This window comes from Cotesia glomerata, linkage group LG4 (assembly GCF_020080835.1).
Source record: "Cotesia glomerata isolate CgM1 linkage group LG4, MPM_Cglom_v2.3, whole genome shotgun sequence".
In the NCBI taxonomy this organism is placed as follows: Eukaryota; Metazoa; Arthropoda; class Insecta; order Hymenoptera; family Braconidae; genus Cotesia; species Cotesia glomerata.
In genome coordinates this window covers 17,981,765-17,999,623 of record NC_058161.1, presented here as the reverse complement: position 1 = coordinate 17,999,623, position 17,859 = coordinate 17,981,765, and the positions used below count along the sequence as shown (strand labels likewise).

Here is a 17,859-nt window from a genome sequence, read left to right as displayed (position 1 = left end):
CGATTTTTAATTTCACTTTTTTATAAAGGAAAAAATTTAAAAGTGAAATTTTAAGTGTTGAATAGAATATAATAAATGAAATTTAATTATTATTTATAAGTAATAATAATAATAAATAATAAAAATTACACGGGCTGTTGCTATTCGTATTCGTTCATGCTGGCGAAAATAATCTGTAGGATTTATAAATTATTTTTTTTTGTTTTTAAAATTGACGAAAAAATTTTTAAATTTTGTAGAAAATTTAATTTTCAAAAAAAAAAAATTTAACCAAATTTTTTTTTTAAATTAAAATAATTTTTTTAAATTAAAAAATTTAATTTAATTATTTTATATTTTTTTACAATAAATTTAAACTTTGAAAAAGTCAAAAAAAAATTTTTGAAATAAAAAAAATTTGAAAAACTTTTTTTAAAATTAAAAAAAAAAATAAACAATTAAAACAATCCTACAGATTATTTAATTAAAAAAAAGCCTTTATTGTGCCTATAAACGTGTGTAAGTCAATTTACCCTTTCTAAAAATAAAAAAAATTTGATTTTAGTAATTATGTTCTCAAAAGTTATTATTTATAAGCTGGACTCTGTGATTAATATTATTACATAAATTAATCATCAATTAAAAAAATTAGTATTAAATTAATTAAGCCAATTTTGCATTTAACGCAAAGTTGAATTTTAATTCAATGATTACTTTAATTTTATATGTTAATTAGTTACAAAGTACTGCCAAGATTATTTATTGTTATTAATGAGTAGATATTTAAGGAGACAATTGTAATAATTTTGGGTAAGAAAAATAATTATATTGAATTGACAATCAAATTTTTATTTATAATTGAAAATTAATTTAATTTCTTTTTTAAATAGTCTCCTTGAGTTTGGAATAAAATGTGATTTTAATTATTATTATTAGCTTTTTAAACGTGTATATTTATGGTTTATATTAATGATTTATAATTTTAGTAGAAAAATTAATATTTAAATAATAAATGTAAAACTTGATGTTTAATAAATAAAAAATGCACTTTATACAATGAAAAAATATATTTTTTTCAATATATTAAATTAAGTATTGAGAAAAATATTTAGTTAACTTTGATTAAAATCTAAAAGATTGTTAAAAAAGTACTAATTGTTATTAAAAAAAGTCAATAATTAAGAAATGAGATAGTATTTTGTCTACTGATGATATTTTTAAGGATATAAACTCATTTTGGTGTTACACTCATGGAGACCTTTCATTTGAATACCCCCAAAATTTTTTATATATTTCAAAAATATCATAAATATAAAATATATAAAAAATTCATGTGCATACTCAAATGAAAGTTCTTGATGATTGTAACATCAAAACGATCTTATATCTTTAAAAATGTTAATAACTAAGAAATTAGATTGTATTTTGTCTAATGATGATATTTTTAACCATATAAGCTTATTTTTATGTTACACATATGAATTTTATTCGAAGCTAAAAAAAGATTTATTTTTTTTTTCCATAAAAACGGAAATTTTTCATTTTAAGTCGAAAACAAACCCGGGAAAAAGAGTTTAGATCTGCTCTGATCAACTCAGATCAAATTCATCAGATCTGAGCAGATTTGCATTTTGGCCAGATCTGTCCAGATCAAATTTGATCTGATTAGATCAAATCTGATCTGTTCAGATCTGGTTAGTTTGAAACAGAATCAATTTATAAAAAAGTTTATAAAATAAAAATAATAAGGTAAAAGCCCCAATTATTGACGCTATAAAAGACAAAGTTATGATTTCATTTTTTTTAAGCAATCAAATATAAATATTGATGAATTTTGTTTGTGGTAATGTCTTCAGTAATGTTTTAACTAATCAATTTCTTTTTTTAAAATGATAATCAGTGATATTTACTAATTAATTTTAAATAATTAAATATATGATCTGGATACACCAATTATTGACGGGTTAAAAAACTGATTGATCTAATTATTGACGTACCTTTACCCCAATTATTGACGCCCCTACTACACATGCGTCGAATCATTTGGTTGTATTGTTATTTATCAAAAACTTGATATAAAGTAATCAATATTATTAACGTTAATTAATAATAATTTCTATGAATGAATAATTATTATGAAAAATATAACAATTTATTTAAAAACTTATTTAACACTAAAACACGCCGAGTTATTTGACAGTTAATAGCCTTGAATATAATCGCGTATATAACGTATTTTATACTTAAAAAAAAAAGGCGTCATAGCGCTGTCAACTGGCTGTCAATATGGGATTCACCATAAAAATTATGAACTAGTTATTGACTCCCATTATTTAAATATCATAAAGCATACAATTAATTTCGATTATTTAATTTTATAAATATTTCATATATTGTTAATTAAAAAAAAAATAGATCATATAATTACATGAAAAAATTAATTTAAACTCGGCAGTTAAAAAAAATGCTTTTCTAATCAAAGTTGTTAAGAAAATAGATGCTCGTAAGCTGATTTGATGAACTGGTGCTTTATTTTTTTTTTAATAATTAATATTTAATATTTTGAACTGAATGTGATTTTTTTCAATTTTTTAATTAATTAGAATTTAATAAAAATTTATTTGACCGTTATTCTTATTACAGATAATTTAATATATTTAAAAATAATTTAGGGTGTCAATATTTAGACCCCCGTCAATAATTGGGGCTTTTACCTTAGTAAAATTTATTTTATTTCTACTTGCAAATTAGAAATTTTGTATTTTATATCAATTTTCCTTGATTTGAAGTCGAATTATCGTTGAAAAACAATTTGCGATGTTGAGGATTCGAACCTGGTTCCTCCTGCATGTCAGTCCCAGAGCGTACCATTCAGCTACTAGAAGTAACTTACTGATTTACGCTTCAGATAATAGTGTAGGCGCTGTATTATCTTTACGTAAAATTTTGAGGTCGGTGTACAAAATATGCTTACTTTATGTATTTTAACCCGCTGAAACCGAATATCACAGTCATTTTTGTGAAATCCCGGGCCATCTATTGTTTATAGCCATTTGTTTAAACAATTATTTAAGAAATAATTTTTTTTGAGATCGGATATTTTTTTTTCAATATTTTAGGCAATTTTAAGATGAAAATTACTCTTATAAAATTTTCCGTAAGTTGATAGTTTCTGAGTTATAAATTTTTTAAAATTGAAAATTCTTGATCTTCAAAAATTTTGATGATTAATTACAAATAAATAAATTACTTAACACCAGGTTTCATGCATGTAATTGTAAAGAAGAATACTCAAAGTTTCTATTGAAATAATAACATCCGGTTATAATTTGTATTAAATAAAAAAAAACGTGATCAAAGTTAGTGCATTTGTAAGAGCTATTTATTAGAACATAAAGTATAAAAAATCGTACCTAAGTAGATCTGCTCTGATCAGAGCCGATCTAATTAGATCTATCCATATCACCTTTATGATTACATAAATTCATCAAGCTTGATCTGATTTGATCTAACTTGATCTGATCATATCTAAACTTTTTTTCCCTCGTAATCCTTTAAATTAAAATACATGAAAGTCTTGAAGTTAGGCAAAGGTCGAAACTCGCAAAAAACCGGCCACGATTCATTATTGGTTAAAATTTAGGCTCGCGCGTAGCGCGCTATTCAAATTTCTAGTAATATGCAGATTAAATTAGATCTATTTTAAGTCTTAAAATTAAATTAGATCTATTTAAGTCAGATCTATTTATATCTAATTTTTAATTTAATTTTGATCAAACTTGATCTGGATTAGTCTAATTTGATCTGATCAGATCTAGTTTGATCAGAACAGATCTATTCATATCTACTTTTTAATTTCATTTCGATCAAACTTGATCTGGATTGATCTAATTTGATCAGAGTGGATCTAATTTGATCAAAACATATCTATTCATATCTACTTTTCAATTTCATTTTGATCAAACTTGATCTGGTTTGATCTAAGCAGATCAAATTAGATCTGTCCATATCTACTTAGATCTAAATTTAGACCAAATCTGATCTGCTCAGATCAAATCTGATCGGCTGATATCAAATTAGATCAGAGAAGATCTAAACTTTTTTTCCCGGGAACTAATAAAAACTCGATATTTTTTTCCAAAAATAAAACCCGCTTACCTTTAAAAAAAAAAAAAAAAAACACTTTTACGGTTAACTTTAATTACTTAAAATTCTTTAAAATTAGACTTCTAACAGTAATAAACTTATAATAGCTTAATAGAATATATTCTTATCTTTCATTAAAGTCGTTAGTTCTTAAATTTGTAACAATTAACCAATCATAGATTAATATTTTTTATCTACAATACTATAAAAATTAACATCAGGTAAACCATCACTCGATACTCCAGTGTGATTCAATTGTCAGAAAAAAAATCATGTGCAAAATTTCATTGATTATTATTATTATTCTCACAACGTCGGCGACTTTCGTCGAAAATTTTCAAGATGGGGCAGTGATTAAACAGTCAAGACTCCATTTTAGTGATCCTGAAGTACAGAAGCTTATCGATGATGGTTGGAGCAAATTAGTTTCAGAAGGCAGGGGTAGAAATGCAATCGAAAGGGGTTCCGTTGGTCTTATCAAAGCACAAGTACAAGTTAAAGGCAAAAATAAAAAATACACTATTCTTGTTCGATACTATGCTAAAGGAGTTGACAGCGGTTTTTTATGGTGTTATATACTTGCTCATATTAATAAAAATACGTCCATGTTTATAGATTGCTACGAAGGGTTTTGGCAGGTGAAGTCATACAGCTTTATTTAAATATTTGGTTGTTTTTATTGCATAACTCGAATTACTTTTATCTGTTTCAGCATCTCACGAACCCGAATCATCATCAACAGTACAGCTTGTTTTATTATCTGTTTGAAAATATGTAATGCAAGCCAAAATAAAAGTAAATATTATTATTCAATAAAAATCACCAGCACTGCAATCAAATTCAATGAAAATAAAATTTTTTTAAAATCATTAATTGCATTTAATTCTTAACCAATAGAACTTATTCCTATGTTAGAATGATAACCATTACCATGCTACATAGTAACGAAAATTTTTGTGAGAACCCTCTGTAAATTTGCTAATAAAAATCTTAGAAATTGTGATTAAAATATGAACAATTACTCAATCGATGCGGAATTAAATTCTGAATGCTGTGCTGCTGTCTTAGACAATAACGATTCTATGATCTACTTAATGTATCATATGAGTTTATCATAAATATAATATAAAAATTGATTTTATAATATATTTGGATGGTCATAATTCATAATTTATTTATTTTACCGAATCTCATTATAATATGACACTTATTTAAATAATAAAATAAATAATGATTTTACTATTAGGTAGTAGCAGAGCAGACCAAAACATCTCATAGGAAATGTAACAAATTTTGTATTTCAGAATTATTTAAACGTAATTATAAACATCATTTTACACTTTTCGTGATTACCAAAAAAAAAATTAGGAAAACGGTTGACCCGGAGGGCCATCCCTGCAACTTCCCGCTACTTTCGTAATTAAGCGCTCAAAATTGCACTTATTACTTTTTTGAGCTCTTCGAGCTCAAAAATATAATTTTCGTGTAGTTTTGAGCTCTCCGAGCTCAAAAGTCTGATAGAAGTTTAATAAAACATTATTTTTTGAATTTTCAAACCGCAATAACTTTTGGATAAATGTACCGATTTTCACACGGTTGGCGCCATTCGACGCAGTTTTTCAAATTCTATGATATATTTTTAAACACAAAGTGATCAGACCGGAAATTTCGGTGTAATTCGAAAAAAACACTTTTTTTCTATTTCTTTCGTCAACGATAACTCACGAACGAATTAACCGATTATGACCGGCTTGGTGGCGATCGACGTGGTTTTTCGATGTTTAGAGCTGATTAGTTTTTGGAATTGATCGGTCAAGCCGTTTAAAAGTTATTAAAAAAAAACCACATTTGAAAAAAATTTTTTTCGCAGTTTTTTTAAGATTTCTCAAAATTTATCAGTCCGAATCAATCCAACTTGTATTTAAAATCTAAGTTTAGTCGAACACTTTCGAATGGCACCAACCGTGATCAAATCGGTCAAGCCGTTTGTAACGGGTGTTTTAATTCCCGCTCATTTGGCCCTTAGTAAAATTTAACAACAACAATATATTCAACAATTGACTCTAAGATTTACCAGGGCGCCACCAGGATTATTTTCTCGGTTCCTGGAACCGGATACCAGAGCTGATTCTATTAATCTACAGGGAAGAGAGAGTTGGGGAAGGTGGTTCTGAAAATCAATACATTTTTATTTAACAACGGTACCAAAATTTATTAACAAAAGAATTTAACAACTCGTGCGCTTGCACGTACACACACTCACTTACAACTAACTCACTTAATGCTACAACTTATTACTACTCTCCTCAACTCCACGCTACCGCTTTGTCACCCCGCAAAGAGACTAATCGTATGCAAAGGCTCGTTAACTTGGCTCACGAAAGTAGTCGACCCAGTGACTAAACGTAGACCGATGTCCTCCCGCGAGCTTACAAAAAAATTTACTTAATCCCACAGTACCCTCTTATGGAGCGACTATACTGTGGTTTCTACCTTACTACCGCTGTACCCCACTTGGCGTCTATACAACGGCTTCTACGCCAGCGAAACACCTCGCAAAGAGACTAATCGTATGCGAAGGAACGCTGGTAGCACTCACCCACTCACAACCCACTCTTCTCCACACACACTGACTCTACTTTATTTTTGACTAATTAAAATTTTACAAAATTAACTCCAAAAATTTACAACGTTGATTTTCACTAAAAATTTATCAGTCATTAGCTCGCAATAAGACCATAAATTATTCTCACGAATTAACAAATTTACTTCTTAAAATTTCCGGCTTAAAACCGACGCTTCTTTTATTCCAAATTTAACACGAGCTTAACTCTGCGCATTAACTTAAATTCTTTCGAAGAACATTCTTTATAAAATTAACTAAATTTTTACTCGGACGTAATCCACACTGACAAATAGTTTTTATAAATAATTCCAATAAAATAATAATTTTAGTCTTCGATAGTTCAATGTATTAATGACCACGTGGAATTTTTCGATTTATAAATAATTAATAAAACAATTTGTCTCAATATAAAATAAATTCACGAAAAATTATCCACGGTTAATTCGAAAAAAAAATTTTATTTCTTTACAAAAAGATATAAAATAAAAAATTAAAAAATCCAAGTAACCGATATGGTTGTATGTGATTTTCGGAAATTAAGAAAAATTTTGTTGTAAATTTAAAAATTAAAAGAAACAACTTTGGAACGTACTTGGTGTGCGTCATTGTGTACTTCAATTTTTTTTAAAAGTCCTAATAGATAGATTTTAGGAATTTCATAAAAAGTGAAATTTTTCGTAACCACGCACACTAAATACGTTCCAAAATTGTTTCTTTTAATTTTTAAATTTACAACAAAATTTTTTTTAATTTCCGAAAATCATAAACAACCATATCGGTTACTTGGATTTTTTAATTTTTTATTTTATATCTTTTTGTAAAGAAATAAAATTTTTTTTTCTTAATAGTCTTATGAACGTGGACTTGGCGTGATTTTTTTACAGTGAAACTGTTTTTGTTCGGATATACAGTTGAAACTCGCTGTATAGGCCGGTCGCGCCACGAAAATACGAAAGAAAGCGAGGTTCTGTGCTGCCGAGTCAGAAAATATGCGTAGCGCGCATGCGTTAGAGCAGGCCATAAAAGTTGCTCTTCCCGGAGTAAATTGCTGTCAGGAAGAGCGTACTTTCGGCTAGGAGAGCAAGAAATAGTATATTACATACCTAGGCCAGTAAAATAAGAAAAGTCTCAGATCACATGTAATTGGTGGCCGAGGCGAAGCCGAGGTTGACAAACATGTGATCTGAGGCTTTCTTATTTACTGGCCAAGGTGTGTATACTATTTTTCTGCTCGACGTAGCCGGAATGTGGCAACTTTGTTTAGCGCAGTGGCCAGAAAGTTGCCACTTTTCGGCCGGAGGGCCAACAATTACATGTGGTCTGAGACTTTTCTTATTTTACTGGCCTAGGTATGTAATATACTATTTTAAATTTGCACCAACAGTTTTTCAAGTTATTTACAAATAAAAATTTTTTTTCATTTTTTATTTAACAAATTCTCAATAAAAAAAAAAACATTCTAAAAATTTTCAAATGTCAACTAACTTAATTTTCATTAATATTAGTATTATCAAAAAAATTGTAGTATTCAAATTCAGCCATTTAAAATTTTCAAAATAGTTACTACTATCGCCGCAAGAGCGCGCCAACTCCCAACAGTAATAGTCGCTTCTTGAAATTTTCTAGTCCTGGGTCTCCATATGATATGAAAATATTGAGACCTGTCATTGTCATTGTTAAAAAATGCACAAACAATAAATATTTTTTTACAAAATAAAATTGTCATCATTTAATAATGACACCTTCGAATCGTCTTGATAAAAATCAAACTAACAGTTCTAATTTAGATACTTCTAACAGGTTAAATAAATATTATATAAATGATTGTGTCCAGTGGATAAAAGCACGTGGTCTAGAAAAAGTATGTATATTTAATTTATTTTCTTAATTTTGTTTTTTTTTTTAAATAAAAAATTTCTAAATTTTTCAGTTTTAAAATTACTTTTCTTAAAATTTTTTATTTTTAACTTGAAGATTAAATTCAATTTTTTTTTTTTTTTTTTTTTTTTTAATGACAAGGCGCCATTCACTCTCTGACAAAATTCACGTACGCCACAATTTAATAAAATTTATTTAAATAATTTTTTTTTTAACAAAATTAATTGAAATTTGTAATTAAAAAAAAAAAAAAAGTAATTAAGACACTGAAAATTTTTTTATTTTTTTTTTTATGACATTAAAGTTAACCGTCACTTGACAATTTTTTAATTTTATTTAACAAAAAAATTTATTCCAAAAAATTATTTTAGTAAAATTGCATTTTTTTTTTTTTTTTTATTTCTAAATGTCAATTTTTTTAGTAATTTTTTTCTTGTCATAATTTATTTGTTACAAAAATTTAAAAAATTATCAATTATCTGCTAAATTAATTTACATTTTTTTTTCAAATAAATTAAATTTTTTTAAATAATTTTTTTTCCAAGAAAATAAATGAACATTTGTAATTTTAAGAAAAAAAGTATATAAGACACTTGAAAATTTTTTTATTTTTGGTTATTTTTTAAATAAATTAAATCTAAAAAATTATTTTTTAAAAATTTCATTTATAATTTTGAAATTAAAAAACACATCTGATAATTTTTATTTTTTTTTTAGTAAATAAATTATAGTAAGAGAAATTTATTTTAAAAATTTCACTTAAAAAAAAAAAAGAAATTTTAAATTCAATTTTTTAAAAACAATTTTTTAGATTTAGTTAATTTTTAAATAAAAACAAAAAATTGTCAAGTGTCTGCTAAATTTTTAGATAATTTTTTTTTGTTACAATTTATTTGTTTTAAAAATTATCAGATTAATTTAAATGTCACAAAAAATAAGTAAATTCTCAAATTTATTTTTTTATGTAATTTAAATATATTCTATTATTATCTTGTAGAATAATTTTGATAAATTTTTTTTCTGATAATTAAAAAAAAATGTATTTTATCAGTTATCTATACAAATGGTATTGAATAATGAAATAAATAAATAATTAATTTAAATATTTTTTTTTAGGTATGTTTGCAATTTCCTGACTCTCTTCTAAAAGATTCAGCAATAGTAGCAGTGGAGCTAGAAAACTATTTAAACAAAAAAGTTTACATACTTGGAGATACAACATGTGGGAGCTGTTGTGTAGACGAAGTAACAGCCAACCACATTCAGGCAGATGGAATAATTCATTTTGGACATGCTTGCCTTAATCCGACCGTAAAATTGCCAGTTTTTCATGTTCTGCCAGCAACTAGCTTAGATGTTGATGTTTTTGTTGATACATTTAGTAGCTACTTCGACTGTGATAAAAATATTATATTTTTCTACGATGTTTCTTTTGCACATACAATTGGTAATTTTATTTAATATTTATTTATATAGCCAGAATTAATTTTTTTATTCAATTTATTATGATAAGTATTTAGGCTGCATTCGAAAATACTCTATTTCTAGACACATAATTAAAAAATAACCGTGTATCTTGTGAACTATTGACATTTTGAAAGATATAAGCTCACCCCGACATTATACTCATCGAGACCTTTCATTTGAGTACCCACATCAATTTTTTATATATTTGTATATATTATATATATCTATATATGAAAAATATATCAAAATGCATGTGGGTACTCAAATGAAAGCTTTTGATGAGTGCAACATCGGGATGAGCTTATATCTTTAAAAATATCAATGATTGAGAAATTACATTGTTTTTTGTTAACTGATGATACTTTTAACGATATAAGCTCATTCTATTGTTACTCTCATGGAAACCTTTCATTTGAGTACCCACACGAATTTTTCATATATTTTATATATATCACAAATATCATATATATAAAATATATGAAAAAATCGTGTGGGTATTCAAATGAAAGGTCTTAATGAGTGTAAGATCAGGATGAGCTTATATCTTTAAAAATATTAATAATTAAGAAGTTACTTTGTATTTTGTCCACTGATGATATTTTTAACGATATAAGCTCACTCTGATAATATTCTTATCGAGCCCTTTCATTTGAATACCTACATGAGTTTTTTTTATATTTTATATATTATATATATCACAAATATCATATATATACAATATATAAAAAAATGCATGCGGGTACTCAAATGAAAGCTCTTGAAAAGTGTAACATCAGGATGAGCTTATATCTTTAAAAATATCAATGATTGAGAAATTACATTGTTTTTTGTTAACTGATGATATTTTTAACAATATAAGCTCATTCTGTTGTTACTCTCATGGAGACCTTTCATTTGAGTACCCACACGAATTTTTCATATATTTTATATATATCACTAATATCATATATATAAAATATATGAAAAAATCGTGTGGGCATTCAAATGAAAGGTCTTAATGAGCGTAACATGAAAATGAGCTTATATCTTTTAAAATGTTAATAATTAAGAAATTACTTTGTATTTTGTCCACTGATGATATTTTTAACGATATAAGCTCATTCTGATAATATTCTTATCGAGCCCTTTCATTTGAATACCTACATGAGTTTTTTTTTATATTTTATATATTATATATATCACAAATATCATATATATACAGTACATAAAAAAATGCATGCGGGTACTCAAATGAAAGCTCTTGAAAAGTGTAACATCAGGATGAGGTTATATCTTTAAAAATGTCAATGATTAAGAAATTACATTATTTTTTTTCAACTAATGATATTTTTAACGATATAAGCTCATTCTGATAATATTCTTATCGAGCCCTTCTATTTGAATACCTACATGAATTTTTTATATATTTTATATATTATATATATAAAATATATAATAAAAATGCATGTGGGTACTCAAATGAAAGCTCATGATGATTGTAACATCAGGATGAGCTTATATCTTTATAAATGTCAATAGTTAAGAAAGTACAGTGCAATTTAACAAAAGTCATTATTTGATAAACCAACATTTTATTTACTTACAGATCACAAGTCATTGCAGTCACGTAGTGACTGCAAGATTGTTAGTTTAGTATTAATTTATTATCTATCTTTTTTTTAATTTTATCATTAAGCTTTCAAATAATTATTATTGAATTAATTGTCAAAATTATACTTTATATAAAATAATAAAAAATTTCTATTATTAAAATTATTCACAAAAAATAAATAATATTTGAATAAAATAAATAATCATTAATCATAAATATTTTTTAATTGCAGAAAAAATCTATAAAAAAGTACAAGAAAAAAAGTTAAACATAAACTTAACATTCTTAAATTGTGAATCCAACATCAAGTATACAGATAGAAAAAATGATAACCAGAGAACGTTAATAACTGGTCGTGAATTGTTGGAGGTTGAAAAATTAGAAGAATACGTAGGATTCTATCTAGGAGATGACAACAAAACTTTAGCATCCTTAGCGCTAAGTATCCCAGTCAAAAATTGGTTCTACTGCACGGGGAAAATTTCTGGTTGTGATAATAAGAAAATGGAGGTCAAGGAGTTTGAAGTTGCGAGGAATCCTTGGCTGAGAAGGCGCCGATTTTTGGTGGAAAAGTTGAAAGATGCCAAAGTGGTTGGTATCGTAGTTGCTACCCTGGGAATTCAGAATTATTTGGACGTGCTTGATATGGTAAAAAGTATCCTCAAGAGCAAGAATATCAAATCGTATATTTTCAGTGTCGGAAAACCAAATCCGGCGAAACTGGCAAATTTTGCAGAGGTAAGAATTTTTTTCTATAATTTAAGGAGGTTCGAGCGAATCTAATGTGAAAAATAATTTTCAACTTTGAGCTTTGAAATTAAGTATACGTATAAATAAATGCGTCATTTATCTAATCCAAAAATTTTAAAAAGATTCACCGTTTAATTACTTAGATATTAAATTTCAAAAATCGCATTTTTTATCTCCTTATACACGGGCTCTTATAGCAGACAAACTTTAGTCGAGACTTTAATTATTTTTTTCAATATTAACCTCCCAACTCTAACGAATAAAAAACTATACATAAGAAACTTGGATTATTGTAAAATATAGAAAAAATTTAATAATGATACATTACCGTTACAATCATCAAGAGCTTTCATTTGACTACCCACATGCATTTTTTTTTATATTTTATATATATATATATATATATATATAATATATAAAATATATAAAAAATTCATGTGGGTATTCAAATGAAAGGGTTTGATAAGTATATTCTCAGAATGAGCTTATATCGTTAACAATATTATATCATCAGTGGACAAAATACAAAGAAATTTCTTAATTATTAACATTTTTAAAGATATAAGCTCATCCTGATGTTACGCTTATTGAGACCTTTCATTTGAATCCCCACACGATTTTTTCATATATTTTATATATATAATATTTGTGATATATATAAAATATATGAAAAATCCGTGTGGGTATTCAAATGAAAGGTCTCCATGAGACAACCGAATGAGCTTATATCGTTAAAAATATCATCAGTTGACGAAAAAACAATGTAATTTCTCAATCATTGACATTTTTAAAGACATAAACTCATCCCGATGTTACAATGATCAATAGCTTTCATTTGAGTACCCACATGCATTTTGATATTCTTTTCATATATATCTATATATAAAATATATAAAAAATTGATGTGGGTACTCAAATGAAAGGTCTCGATGAGAGTAATGTCGGGGTGAGCTTATATCTTTTAAAATGTCAATAGTTCACAAGAAACAAGGTCATTTCAGTCGACACTCTCTGTATTGGACCTCTCTGTATTTGACCGCTCTCTGTATTTGACCACATTCTTCCTCTGTATTTGACGATTTTACACAGCTCTTATGGACAAGGACGAGTCAAATACAGAGAATGGTCCTGTACGGGCGAGTCAAATACAAAGAGCGTTGACTGTTCTTAATTATATAATATATAAATTATATATTTAAAGATATTAGCTCATCCTGATGTTACACTCATCAAAACCTTTAATTTGAGTACCCACATGCATTTTTGATATATTTTTCATATATATATATATATATATATATATATATATATATATATATATATATATATATATATATATATATATAAAATATATAAAAAATTGATGTGGGTAGTCAAATGAAAGGTCTCGATGAGTGTAATAATGTCATGATGAGCTTAAATCTTTAAAATTGTCAATAGTTCACAAGAAACAAGGTAATTTCTTAATTATGTATCTAGAGATAGAACATTTTCAAATGCTGCCTAAATACTTATCATAATAAATTGACTATCGGTGAGAATGATATGAAACCTTGAAAAGGCACAAATTCAAATCAAGACCTTTGTAATGACACTATATTTCACTAAAAAAACCGATTTTATCATATGACTATCCCGGACACAAAATTTTTCTTATTTTTTTAAGAATATAGATTAGAATAAATAATTTTGACGAATATTGGGACGACTGAAAGTAAAAAAAAATTTCAACATCACTTTGACATATTTACGCTCGAACCTCCTCAAAAATATTATCAAAAATAAATTAGTAAAATTAATAAAATAATAATTGAACAGGTGGATGCATTTGTGGTGATAGCCTGTCCAGAAAATGAGATCTTTGACTCAAGCGAGTACTGGAAGCCACTCTGTACACCCTTTGAACTAGAACTGGCCTTCAATGACTCAAGAAAGTTCTCCACAAATTACTGCTTGGATTTCCGACAGCTACTTCCTGGAGGAATAAACCACGTGGACTTCAAACCAACAGCTGAGTCTGATGTGTCTTTAATTACCGGGCAATTGCGCAATTGCTCATCCGAAAGCGAGCCTACTGACGCGGAAAAAATGAAGACTTTGGTGTGCAAAAATGACGGAACTGTCGCAATCGGCAAAGCTGGCGCAGATTTTCTTCTTAATCGTTCCTGGCAAGGACTTGAACAAAAGCTAGGAGAGACTGAAATTACGACAGCTGTTAAAGGTCGCCATGGGTTACCAAAAAGTTATGACACCGAGCCGGTGATTGATAAGTCGTAATTGATGAGATCATATTTTGTAATTAATAAATTTTTTTATTTATTATATATAAGTTAATTTACATTAGTTCAGATCCTTTTGGGTCCCGGGGTAAAATTCCTTTTATTCTTAATTCTGCTTGCGCTTGTGCGATTTGCTGGAAAAAAAAAAATATTTTTTTAATGATATAAGCTTATCCTGATGTTACGCTCATCAAGACCGTTCATTTGAGTACGCAAATGATTTTTTTATATATTCTATATATATGAAATATATAATATATATGAAAAAATGCGTGTGGGTATTCAAATGAAAGGTATCCATGGGTATAATGTCAGAATGAGCTTATATCGTTAAAAATATCATCAGTAGACAAAATACGATGTAATTTCTTAATTATTAACATTTTTAATGATATAAGCTCATCCCGATGTTATGCTCTTCAAGACCTTTTATTTGAGTACGCACATGATTTTTTTTATATATATATATATATATATATATATATATATATATATATATATATATATATATATATATATATATATATATATGATATTTATGAAAGAAATTGTGTCGAGGTAATTTTTAGATAATATTCTTTCTTCATAAATTGTGTTCTCTTCCTTTTTAATCGCGTTTACAATTTTTTTTCAACTTATAAACTAATACTAAACTCGAAAAATGACATAGCAGCAAGTTTTTCTGTCAGATACCATAAATGTCGCAAAAATGTTGATACAGTAGCATTCGAAATTTTTTTATTAATATTTTTATAATTAATAAACTTTTTCAAGAAATCTAAGTCTTGAGCTGGAGCGCTTATCGGACAAGGAGCTTTAAACCACGCTTTTACACAAATAATACTTGTATACCCCCCCCCCCCCTACTTATCTCGTTTCAAAGTAATTTACTTCCTTAAATATAAAAATTTCTAACAATAAATGCCTAAAATTGCTTATTTTGATTTTTTGCTCAATTTTCATGACCAGTAAATATATGAATTTTTGACTTTAAAAAATGAAACCAGGCATGATTTTGTAGAAAATTTAATGCCCTTCGAGAATTCGCCGTCAAAAAATTTTTATCTCAAGCGGTTCAAAAGTTACATTATTTTTAATGAAAAAAGATTTTTTTACGTGTTATTTATATGGGAAACTTTGAATGCTCACGGACACCTTTCAAAATTGAGCTAAAAATCTTGCCTTGCAGGGAAATTTTTTTTTCGATATATAGGTTCATTTTAACCCATAAATTCGATAGGTTAGTTTTTTTGGCTCACCCTAACATATATATATATATATATATATATATATATATATATATATATACATATATATATATATATATGTATATATATGCATATATATATGCTGCTATATATATATATATATATGCTATATATATATATATATATATATATATATATATATATATATATATGTATATATAAATGTATAAAATATATAAAAAATTGATGTGGGTATTCAAATGAAAGGTCTCGATGAGTATAACGTCAGAATGAGCTTATATAGTTGAAAATATCATTAGCAGACAAAATACAATGTAATTTCTCAATCATTGACATTTTTGAAGATGTAAGCTCATCCTGATGTTACGCTCATTGAGACCTTTCATTTAAATACCCACACGATTTTTTCATATATTTTATATATATGATATTTGTGATATATATATATATAAAATATATAAAAAAATTTATGTGGGTATTCAAATGAAAGGGCTTGACAAGTATATTATCAAAATGAGCTTATATCGTTAAAAATATCATCGATAGACAAAATACTATCTCATTTCTCAATCATTGATATTTTCAAATACATAAGCTCATCTTGATATTACGTTCATCGAGACCTTTCATTTGAATACCCACACGATTTTTTCATATATATATATATATATATATATATATATATATATATATATATATATATATATATATATATATATATGATATTTGTGATATATATAATATATATAAAATATATAAAAAATTCATGTGGGTATTCAAATGAAAGGTCTCGATGAGTATTAAGTCAGGATGAGCTTATATCATTAAAAATATCATCAGGAGACAAAATACAATGTGTTTTCTTAAATTATTGACATTTTTATGATATAAGCTCATCCTGATGTGCTCATCAATAAAAATTCTACTCTTACTTGTTGAAGCTGCTTCGCAGCCTCTTCGCAATTATTGAACGTAAAAGTGCGGTACAAAACAACAGACAAAGCGTAAATTCCAAAGGTAATAACTAAAACAATCGGCAATATTAACAGTAATGTCCAATGTTCATTTATCCAAGGCGATTTTATTGTGCCGGTTACTGCGGCTGTCCACGGTCCCAAAAAGAGAGTCAAGCAAAACACCCATTCCATTAACTTAGTCATCTAAAGAAAAAAAGAAACAATATTAATACTACTAATAATTAAACAACTTTTTTTTTTTTTTTATAAAAAAAATTTAACTTATCCACCTTATGTTTATTATTTTATAAAAAAACCCCTTATGTTTTATACCTCTGACCTAATATTTGTTGATAACACAATAACCTCCAAGTCTTGAGTCTTTAACACACAAAACGTCATACGTATGCGCAAATGTTGTCTGCTGGTAATAGAGAAAATTCTCGGCGATTTTTTGATGAGTTTCGAAGTTTCTCCGCTAGAGTTTGCATCATGTACTTTTTTTCTCGCTTACAGTTTGAATTTTTTTTCAAATTATATATTTGAGCAACATTATTTTCAGGAGTTCAAAAATTGACGCAATATTTATTTTATTTTAATAAAATAATAATAATAATAATAGTAATTTGGATTTAATTTAAGGAGGAACACCACTGTGATGATCTGATGAAAACTCGATTTTTGCAAAACGGGGTGAAAACAATAACTTCCCGATTTTTGAAAATCTTCGATTTTCTTAGCGGGAAGTTAAAAATTCTGAGAGCAGATTTTTGAAATTTTGGTTCTCGAATTTGTTGTGAAAATTAATTTTTAGACATTTTTTAGACCATTTTACGACTTTCTAACCGCAATATTTTTGAGTAAGATGTTTTTAAATTGAATTTAAAATTGTTAAAAAATTATCATCCGACAATTTTAAGACTTTTAAGACGTTCCGTTTTAATGTTCCGGGGCTCTG

General features: G+C 26.7%; 2 protein-coding genes across 4 annotated transcripts; one reads left to right on the top strand and one right to left on the bottom strand.

Moving 5' to 3' along the window:
* Positions 1–8,373: 8,373 nt before the first annotated feature.
* Positions 8,374–14,761, top strand: LOC123262924 (2-(3-amino-3-carboxypropyl)histidine synthase subunit 2). Its single transcript, XM_044725416.1, has 4 exons — positions 8,374–8,612; positions 9,746–10,076; positions 11,920–12,425; positions 14,256–14,761. The coding sequence occupies exons 1-4, from the start codon at positions 8,487–8,489 to the stop codon at positions 14,712–14,714; spliced, it is 1,422 nt and encodes a 473-aa protein (XP_044581351.1). The 5' UTR covers positions 8,374–8,486; the 3' UTR covers positions 14,715–14,761.
* Positions 14,729–17,303, bottom strand: LOC123262927 (dolichol-phosphate mannosyltransferase subunit 3). 3 transcript variants are annotated; one of them, XM_044725420.1, is made up of 3 exons: positions 17,192–17,303; positions 16,878–17,105; positions 14,729–14,850 (listed from the first exon to the last, which is right to left on the bottom strand). In XM_044725420.1, exons 2-3 carry the CDS (start codon positions 17,103–17,105, stop codon positions 14,773–14,775), a joined length of 306 nt encoding a protein of 101 aa, XP_044581355.1. In that variant the 5' UTR covers positions 17,192–17,303; the 3' UTR covers positions 14,729–14,772. The 3 variants fall into 3 exon arrangements, with proteins under 3 accessions (XP_044581355.1, XP_044581356.1, XP_044581357.1); XM_044725421.1 differs by having other exon boundaries at positions 17,226–17,294; XM_044725422.1 differs by having other exon boundaries at positions 16,878–17,107; positions 17,199–17,291.
* Between the last annotated feature and the right edge of the window lie 556 nt (positions 17,304–17,859).

Bases quoted from the DNA above. Each gene is read 5' to 3' on its own strand.
- LOC123262924 (XM_044725416.1), top strand. From the start codon at position 8,487: ATGACACCTTCGAATCGTCTTGATAAAAATCAAACTAACAGTTCTAAT. The intron at 10,077-11,919 runs GTAATTTTATTT...TTTTAATTGCAG, and splicing joins TTCTTTTGCACATACAATTG to AAAAAATCTATAAAAAAGTA. The intron at 12,426-14,255 runs GTAAGAATTTTT...ATAATTGAACAG, and splicing joins AACTGGCAAATTTTGCAGAG to GTGGATGCATTTGTGGTGAT.
- LOC123262927 (XM_044725420.1), bottom strand. From the start codon at position 17,105: ATGACTAAGTTAATGGAATGGGTGTTTTGCTTGACTCTCTTTTTGGGA. The intron at 14,851-16,877 runs GTAAGAGTAGAA...TTTTTTTTCCAG, and splicing joins CTGCGAAGCAGCTTCAACAA to CAAATCGCACAAGCGCAAGC.